The following is a 10,100-nucleotide window of genomic DNA, read 5'->3' as shown; positions in this document are numbered from 1 at the left end:
AGGAGAGCACCAATCTAAACTGGTTCAGGAAGTCTCATGGTCAAGGTGTGAACACAGTTTTGCAGACTGCTGCTTGTTGTGTGTGCAGTCTTAGCTACCAGGGAAGAAATAAATGCTAGGCTCTGCTGAACAATGCCCCTATCAAAATAACCACAGTGGAGGGGAAGAGCAGCAGGCAGGCAGCAGTATGTACATATCGCTGCTGAGAAAACTACCATTTGCTGTATCGGTAGTGTTTTGAACAAAAGTATGCCTGAAAACATTTGTTGAAACTACTCTTTAATCAATGATATGTGTCTTGTCATCAGACTGGTTTTTTTTCGTGAAACATATAATCTTTTGCTAACTGGATCCAGAAATCAGTAAATCATTGCTAATTTTGTCATAGTCAGAAAAGTAACTACTTGAATGGAATCTGTATAAGAAAACAATACTGTGCCAGATGCTCATTTCAAGTACATTGTTATGTTCTGTTGACTTCTACCTGAGGATCTGACCAGCTATTTGTCATCTGCGAGCCCTGACAACTCACACCAGCACCTGAAAACAGAGTGAGCTAGCACATATTCTGCATGAGAAAAATTCACAAAAGCTTTCTATGTGAACAACTTCTCTGTTCTGACAAAACTTTAAGGAAGACTCCTATATACTGCAGCCTAAGATTTAGAAAACCCAGTCCACACCTTTCACGGGTCTGGTTTTCATGCCATATCACCTTGAGTAAGTCATAATTGAGAGTTAAGTCTGAGTTTCTCAGAACCCACAGGTTTTAGCCTCGAGGTAACAAAAAAAAAAAAAAATGGACACACCTACGCATCACTTCTTAAAACGTCTGAAATACTTTATCTTCAGTTTTCTGAGGCTCAAATGTATTTTCTGTGATTCAGAAGTTCCAGCGAAGAAAAAGAATTGACTCCTGGTAAATTCCTCTACAAACTGAACTAATACCTCAGATTCTGCAATAATCACAGTTTACCATTCTACGTGTAACAGATAAAATACCTTTTTTCACCACTGCTTTAAGCTGTTAAAGGGGTTTGGAGTGTTTGACCTTCAGAGTTTGTATAAAATGAAGCGTCTCCGATGATAAGCTAGGTGAATGGAATGTCAAGTCACACCAGAAAGCTTCAAGACAAAGAGAAACAATACCATAGCATGACACTATTTAACAAGGTATCAGAGGAACTTTTCATATAGCTAAGCATGCCATCACTTGAAAATCTACGGGATGGGCATGGGACTTTAGAGTGTGGGACCAGGATGGGAAGCTGGGAAATTCTCAAAGCATAAAAGCTGCACAAAATGGCTGTAGAATACACCACAGAGATAATCAAGATAGTGCATAGCATACATCCAGGACACACGAGCATGTGTGCAGCCCGTCACCCCAGAGCCTTGTGCAGTCCACGTTAAAGCCCAAAGTGAGGTGCTAAAACAATTTAAGCTGATCTATTTTAATATTACCTAGTCCCACCCTCCTCCCTCCTCACGCATGCACCATAGCCCAGAAGAGCCCACATCCCACACTCCTCTCCAGGGCACCCCTTACCCTCCTGCCCCAAACCCTTCACAAGGAGACCCAGCCCAGAGCTCCTCCAGTACTACTCTGACTCTAAGGTGAACATTGGCTCCCAACAAACCAGCAATGTAGAGCCGCTGAACAATGTTTCCTGTGGACAGGGTCTACCCACCACCGCCATGCTGCACCCAGGGCCCAACAACATGTCTGGGGCTGCCTCCAGTCAAGGTTGCACAAAACACCCATAGGGGCAAATTACTTTTTACTTGTATGTGAGTTACAAAGGCAAATTTTACCAGCGAAGACAGACATACCTTCTACTTGTAGCTACTCCAATTGTAAATACAGCGGTGTACAGGAATAAGCAAAGCTAATTCACCAATAAATTATAAAATACATATGACTCAGTGCTGAGACTGGGTCATTATTAATAGTTTTTCCTTTAAAAAAATGCTCTGCTACTGAACAAACTCCTCCTTCTTCAGATTATTTTCAAACAACCAATTTTGGGGGAGGGGGTTGGTTTTTTGTTTGTTTTCAATTTTTGTCAAAAACTTTTTTGTCAATAGGTGTAGGTAATAAGACAAGTACTGTAAGTCACCTGGTAAGGATGTTTTCCTTGACCAGTCTATGATCACCACTAACACCTCACTGCATTTTCCCTGAATCCCCCCTGGGATGTAGTTTAAAGACTGCCAGACACTGAAAAATACTAAAAGTTTTCAATTAAAAAAAAAAAAAAAGAGGGGATTAATCTCTGTAGCCCAAGAGCTTGCAGGTTACAGCTGCATTTTCTTAACAATATTTAAGAATTTTCTACCGTTACTCTCATCATCCCCAACTCAAAGTAATTCAATTCTCAAGTCCCTCTACAATACAGCAAACTCACACGTAGCCAGACAAAATTAAAAATCAAGGCAAGATCTTTAACTCATTTCATATCTCTTCTTAAGATACCAGCAAAAATCTGGTTCTGAGGTCACTCTCTTTCAGATGACCTACTCTGCAAACACGTTTTTCGGTATGGTATGTTATAAAAAGGAATTTTTGTTATTGTGCTGGACCAACATTAAAATATCTTCTTATATGATATCTTCTTATAAGCTATCTTCTAATAAGACGTTTTAATGTTGGTGCATGCCAATAACATGTATTTCATGCAGACTAGACACTAGCAGATACTTATTACAGGATTACAGAAAAATTATGCTCAGGGATGTACCCAATTCAAATACAATAAGTGGCTTTCACCAGCAAAAATCAATGCCAATGAACTAATACAGTGTATTAGTTCAGAGATAAGGCAATTCTACAACTCAGTGATCCAAACAAACAAACAAACCAACCAGCAAAAATGTCATGAGATTTGTAATTAAGAGAGATGTTTCTTAAAAAAAAAAAAAAAAGGAGGGGGGAGGGCAAACAATTTTTGGTTGGATATATTCAAGAGTCTCTCCATTGTTACTGGATATAGCAGAACAGCTAGCACAATCACCATGGTGAAAAATCCACTACGTGTTAAATGAAATGAGGAGTTTGACAGAGCTAGAAAAATTAAACTTTTTAAAAGCCAACCTATTTAAGATAATTGTCTTATTTTGACCAGTCTGCAGGTAGAGCCAAATGTTTTTTAAATCTGATCAAGATATAGGGAACGCTGATCTAAAACTGGGGAAAAAAAAAAAAAGTTAATTTTACTTTTCAAAACCTTTGCAAGCAACACTAAAAGATAACCTGCCAAGAATTTTTCTGTTTCACTTCCCATCCTTAAGCGTTAATAAACGGATACAATAGTACCTCTACGCAAGAGGCCATCTGTAAATTATTACAGTGTCAAGTTGAACATAAACGTCATAAAGGTACAAGTAAGCAACTCCCTGCAGTGTCAGTCAGCACTATCAATTCTCAAGAAGTTCTTAGGCCTTAATCACAACACATTTGATACATTTTAGCAAGGCGTGGGCATATACTGATGCATAGCTAAGTCATTAGAAGCCATATACGCAGGTTTCCATTTATCTCCCCTTTCACAGACTTGCCAGCAAAGGTCAGTTACTTCCCATAAAACTTCTTGTTCAGAAGAAAGATCAGAAGATTGACGTTTACTTTTGCTCTGTCAAATAACTTCATGACTGCAACACCTTCATACTGCAGCTGCAAAAGATCCTACCAAAGAGAATATGTTTATGAGTGAGGAATCCTCAACAGCACATACAAACTTATACAAGACATTGTAATAAGGTATGTTTTTGTGGAATATCTATCACAAAATACATAACATAAGCTACAAAAATGAGAGCTAAGGATTAAGACTTTTCAGATGTTCATTTCTTAATCTGTGCTTATAAAAGACTACAAAAAGTCATAAACAGAACGTCAAATTTCAGCTCTAGACTACACCACGCTTTTCATTCACATAACAGCTGTAAAGCTCTAATGTTTACAATCTCTCTTCCGTTTGCCTAATTTTACTGTGTAAACATTACAACATTCCACGGCATGGCTCTCTAAAAAGCCCCTCTGCTTTAGATGCCAGTGAGGTGGTTTGGAACAATGCAATGTATGTCACAGAAAGAAACAACTTCTTCATTAGTACTAATTACAACATGCCAATTCAGGTTCCCCAGTATTTACATAGGCACTAGTTCTAGTTACACTTTCTTCTCAGCAGTGACACACCTGACAAAGCTGCAAGATTCCCTGCACTGATTCATCTCAGCAACTAATTTCTTTCCGCAATCTCCTCTTTAGAACAGTGCATCTTGGAGAAAGCATTCAGGCAGTGCAACCGCAAGGGACACTGCATGTATTCCAAAATCTGAATCTTATTCCTGGCGCCAGAATAAACATCAAAAAGCTGTTTCTACTGTTTTCTATAAAAATTCTGGCAATGTGAGACTTTTTAACTGAAGTCGTTGCTAACGCTACACTTGGATGAGCAGCAGCAGTTTGTTCATTGTTCCCCTCTCAGAACAGCTGGGGTTTTTTTGGTTGTTGATGTTTTTTGTTTTTTTTTGTTTGTTTGTTTGTTTTGCAAAGCAGTGCTACAGTGACACAGCGGTTTTACCAACATGTGCTTGAGAACCAAGCAACCTGAATTAGCCACATAAACCAAGAAGTTTGTGGCCAGCTCCAACAGATCAGCATTGGAATGAACTACAGGAATCCAGAGCAGATGTACGTGCAAGGCAGCTATCCCTCCCAGCAGTCAGTCAGGGACTGCGATGCAGACATACCTGTGAGCAGAGTGCTCCTGCATGCAATTTGTTTCAATACCCCTCGGACACCCACGATTACCATACCAAACAATGCCTGGGGACCAAGTTTTGGCAGACACACATACGTGGACAAAGATGCTAGACATAACAGTAGTGGTGTGGGAAGAAGAATGGGGACCATTTGGGAAAACTTGTCTGTAACCCGGTTCCAACAGACTCATGTAAGTAAAGGCTGAGGAGTCATAAGAACTAGACAGCTGAAGAAACAACTAGGCACAGGGTTGCAGAAAGACTACTGGTGACAAGTAGCTGAAGTCATCACACCCAAGCCCAGTTGACTGCTGCCACAGGCTACTGACCTCTGCTATAGCAAAAGGTTGCGCCAAAAGCAGACACACGTGTGTGCGTACATATGAAGTGTAACTAAGAACAAAGACTGACATAAAGCTTTCATTAGTAAAGAAACAAATTAGCCACAGTTCCCCATTGGCATTGTATCTGTTTTGTCTGCAACAAATCTGTTGTTGTCAAGATAGCTTTTCACAGAATCATAGTATGGGTTGATGTTGGAAGGGACTCCGATGCCAGCCCCACCCCCACCGATCAGGTTGCCCGGGACCCTATTCAGCCCAGCCTTGGGCACCTACACTTCTCTGGGCAGCCTGTGCCAGGGTCTCATCGCCTCTAGGTAAAGATTTTCCTCCTAATATTTTATATAAATCTGCCTTCTTTTAGTTTAAAGGTTTTCCCCGTTTTCACACTGTTGAGGCAGAAAACATTTAATTAATACTTTGATAAAGAGTCTGGCAAGCAGAAGATGTATTTGCTGTTCATTTACATCCCACAAAACTCATATGCCATACACTGTCATTATTAAATAGGATTATTCTTACCTGATAATGCAACATAAAGGTTTCCATCTGTACCCCCATGAATTTTGCTTTTACCTCAAAATCTCCTACTTCTTCTGTTGGACTGATTTCAAATATTACATTTTTAAATCTGTGAATTTAAGAAATTAAAAACCACAGTTCGTGAACATACAGTCCCTAATGACACACAGAAAGGACATATCAGATGAAAGCTGAAGATAAATTTCTAATTCTATTCCTAAATTCTAATCCTATATCCTCATTTGGAATGAGAATCGGTACAACAGTGAACGGAAGCCTAACGTTCTACACCTGCTAGGTTACCTCTTCACACAAGCACAGTAGGAAATACAGTAATTTAGACCATGTATATCAGCAGTCTACTTCTGCTCTTAGACATCCCCATCCCACTTTGTGCAAAGTACAATGCTGAAAAGAAATCCAGTAACAATTAGCTTCTGTATATTGTGCAAAAGATAGATCAATTACTCAAGGCCAGCAAACTGCAGCTGAACAAGCTCAGGTTAGCCTTGGGAGTTATTAACTGCATTAGCAATACACTTGAGGAGGAATCCTTCCATGACAGGGACTGTGGGGCATGCAGGGAGAAGGAGGGTGTTATCTTTAAATCCTATTAAACTTAGCTGCCTGAGATCTGCTCCTATTTAACCAGAAATAAGAGAAAAGCATATGATCAGTTTGTGAGGTTTCTCAGCCCTGTGCCAGCCTATGTAGTCCAAAACAGTGTGCAACGTTTCCCTCTTTCTCTGGGAAAGCTATTTAGCTCTAATGAGTTTTTAAGGAACACTTACTGGTTAACTTGCAGGTCCTCAATCTCTAAAAGCACTCCCTTCTCATGAAGTCGAGCTGCAGTGTATTTTAAAGAAATCTTTTTACTGTTTTTGCCTTTCATCTCTCGAGGCTTCTTAGAGACTCTGGAGGGAAGAAGGGATTAAAAAATACAAACAAAACATAGTAAACATTTCGTCCTATGTGGATGAGTGGCTAGAACCAGAATAGATTTTTCATCTAACACAGCTGATATATTTCTACTACCGAATTTATCTACGCAGCATCTGTAACTAAGATCAGATCTCTGAATTTCTACTATTTACCAATAACTACACAACAGAAGCAGAAAAAAACAGTAGTACATCATAAGAAGCACTACTGTTTATATATTAGGCAAAGGTTCTTACGGTTAACAAATTGTTTTTACTGGTACTCTGAAAACAGACCCGTAAGAGTTACTTTGACACTTAATGAAATTTAAAAAATAAAGTAATTGACTATTTAGACGATCCAGGACATTAGGTATATTTGTGTATAGCCCATTGCCCTGGTAGGTTTAGACTTTTTCATTTCTCTTCAAACTCAGTGTATTGATCACGTGTCCAAGGGACATGTCATTACAGTTCCCTTTCTTGGCCTGTCCGACAAATTGCTACTCTGTTGCCTATTCTACATCACTGCATTAGAGTTAAAATTCCTGCCTACCCCTTTGACCAAACAGAGACCCGGACTACCTTACACGTTGGACTCTATTTTAAACCAGAATGTCTGATGCCAGCAATTTCAGACTTAATGCCTACTACGTCTCCCTTTTTCCCATATTTGTGTTTCACTCTTTTCAACAACAAGCCACAGGTGTACTAACCCAACTCTGGACTTTCTTCAGAGCAGACAGGTATTGTCACAGCATGTTCAGATTAAAAATGAAACAGGGAAAACAAACCCAATTATGTTGAAAAACCTTCTAAGGCTACTGAGGACTATGCCATGCTGCCTGCCAAGGTAAAGAGAAGAAAGAAACTCGGGGTGGAAAGACATCGCTTTTCTTACAGGAAAACCTGAATTGTCTTCCACTGTACCAACTCCCTCTGGGACAAAGAAAGGCCAAATCACAATTAGTGCTGTTATTGGCAAAAGAAGTTCTCAGGCAATCAAAAGGGACTTCAGGGCTCTGAGAAAACAAGTGAAGGGATCAGGAGCACACATAGTGTTCTCCTTTGTCCTCTCAGTTGGTGACTGGGATCCATACAAAAGGAGGAGGGTGGACATGCTGAACGAATGGCTTTGAGAATAGTGTCACACTCAGGGCTTTGGGTACTATGGCTCGGGATGCAGCCTTGAGAAAGGGGGAATGCTGACAGTGGATGGGAGGTGACTGACTAGAAGGGCCACAAATATTCTAGGAAGCAAGCTGGCTGGGCTGGTTAGCAGGGCTTTAAACTAGATATGACATGGGGAGGGGGTGTACTGGGTGACAGAGAAGAGTGTGGGAACGCTGTCACCTTGGGAGGGGGTAGGGGAAAACCCCAGGCTCGTCCTGGACGTATTAGGAAGGGCTCCTCCGAGAAGGCAACGAGGCCAATAGCCCAGCTGAAGTGCCTCTATACCAATGCACGCAGCAGGGGAAATAAGCAGGAGGAGTTAAAACTGCAGCGCAATTGGGAAAGTATGACCTTATTGCTATCACAGAAACACGGTGGGATGAATCCCACGATTGGAATACTCTCACTGAGGGCTACAGGCTTTTCAGAAGGGATAGACAGGGTAGGAAGGGTGGGTAAGTTGACAGATCACGAAGAGCTGTGTCTGAGAAACAGCCATGATCAGGTTGAGAGCTTATGGGTTAAAATCAAGGATCGGCCCAGTAAAGGGCATCTAGTGGTTGGGGGCTTGCTACAGGCCACCTGATCAGGGGGAGCCTGTTGATGAGGCCTTCTTGTTTCAGCTGCAGGAAGTGTCACGCTCGCAGGCTCTTGTCCTAATGGGGGATTCCAACCACCCGGATATCTGCTGGGATAGCAGCACAGCAGGTGGCAGACAATCCAGGAGATTCCTGGAGTCTGTTGAGGATAACTTCCTGGTCCAGGTTTTAGATGGACCGACCCGAGGTGAAGCCCTACTGGACCTGGTGCTCACCAATGCAGAGAAGAGCATTAGAGAGGTTAAGATTGGAGACAGCCTGGGCTGTAGTGACCACACCCTGGTGGAGTTTTTGATCTTGAAAAATGCAGGCCTGGCAAAAAGCAGAGTCGGGACCCCGTGCTTCAGGAGAGCAAACTTCCAGCTGCTCAAGGAACTGCTGGGTGGGATCCCCTGGGAAACTGTCCTAAAGGGCACAGAAACACAACTGCTCTTTAAGGACACCCTTTTGAAAGCGAAACGGCTCTCCATCCCCCAGCAGAAGAAGATGAGCAGGGCAGGCAGGCAACCAATGTGGCGGTGCAAGGACTTGCAGCTTAAACTGAGGGAAATACACAGGAAGTGGAACCAGGGTTGTGTAGCCTGGGAGGAATACAGGGACGCTGTCCACACGCGTAGAGACAGAATTAGGAAAGCCAAGGCACAGATGGAGCTGAACTTGGCAAGGGATATGAAAGATAACAAGAAGGGGTTCTATAGGTACATGGGCAGGAGGAGACAGGCCAAGGGGAATGTTCCCCCTCTGATAAAAGGTAATGGAGAGCTGGCTTCCTCAGACATAGAAAAAGCTGAGGTACTCAATGAGTGCTTTGCCTCAGTCTTCACTGGTGGTCAGGCTTCCCATGTCTGTAAGGACCCTGAACCTATAGGTAAGGGTGTAGGGAGCAGATTCCGTTCCACTGTAACAGTGGAACAAGTCTGAGACCTCCTCGTGAAGTTGAATGTCTGTGAAGTCCATGGGGCTGGATGATATCCATCCTAGGGTTCTGAGAGAGATGGCTGATATGGTTGCCGAGCCGCTCTCCATCATATTTGAAAAATCATGGCTGTCCGGTGAAGTCCCCAGTGACTGGAGAAAGGGAAATATTACTTCCATTTTTAAGAAAGGGAGAAAGGAAGATCTGAGGAACTACAGGCTGGTGAGCCTCACCTCTGTGCCTGGGAAGATCATGGAGCAGATCCTCCTAGAAGCTATGTTAAGGCACATACGAGACAAAGAGGTGACCCAAGACAGCCAGCATGGCTTCACCAAGGGCAGATCTTGCCTTGACCAATCTGGTGGCCTTCTATGATGGAGTGATGGCATCTGTGGACAGGGGAAGGGTGACGGATGTCATCTTCCTGGACTTCTGCAAAGCCTTTGACATGATCCCTCACCACATCTTAAATTGGAGAGGTACGGATTTGAAGGATGGACTGATCGGTGGGTTAAGAACTGGTTGGCTGGACGCAGCCGAAGGGTTGTGATTAATGGTTCTGTGTCAAGCTGGAGGCCAGTCACAAGCAGTGTCCCTCAGGGGTCGGTCTTGGGACCAGTGCTCTTCAACGTCTTCATCAATTACATAGATGATGGCATCGAGTGACCCTCAGCAAGTTTGCAGATGACACCAAGCTGAACAGTGCAGTTGATACACTGGAGGGAAGGGAAGCCATACAGAGGGACCTGGACAGGCTGGAGAAGTGGGCCCATGTGAAGCTAATGAGGTTCAACAAGGCCAAATGCAAGGTGCTGCACTTGGGCCAGGGCAATCCCAGGTATTTACACAAACCGGGGAAAGA

The 10,100-nt window shown here is 42.6% G+C and overlaps 1 protein-coding gene across 1 annotated transcript in view; it reads right to left on the bottom strand.

The window, feature by feature from the left end:
• IQGAP1 (IQ motif containing GTPase activating protein 1) overlaps positions 263 to 10,100 on the bottom strand; it is a gene marked incomplete in the record, with an annotated part of 55,569 nt that continues 45,731 nt past the window's right edge. The window contains 3 exon segments of the mRNA XM_021407210.1: positions 263 to 3,685; positions 5,631 to 5,739; positions 6,422 to 6,544. Coding sequence (XP_021262885.1) covers positions 3,572 to 3,685; positions 5,631 to 5,739; positions 6,422 to 6,544 — 346 coding nt within the window.

The sequence above is a fragment of the Numida meleagris genome, chromosome 9 (genome assembly GCF_002078875.1).
Source record: "Numida meleagris isolate 19003 breed g44 Domestic line chromosome 9, NumMel1.0, whole genome shotgun sequence".
NCBI lineage: Eukaryota > Metazoa > Chordata > Aves > Galliformes > Numididae > Numida > Numida meleagris.
This window is presented reverse-complemented; position numbering and strand designations above follow the sequence as displayed.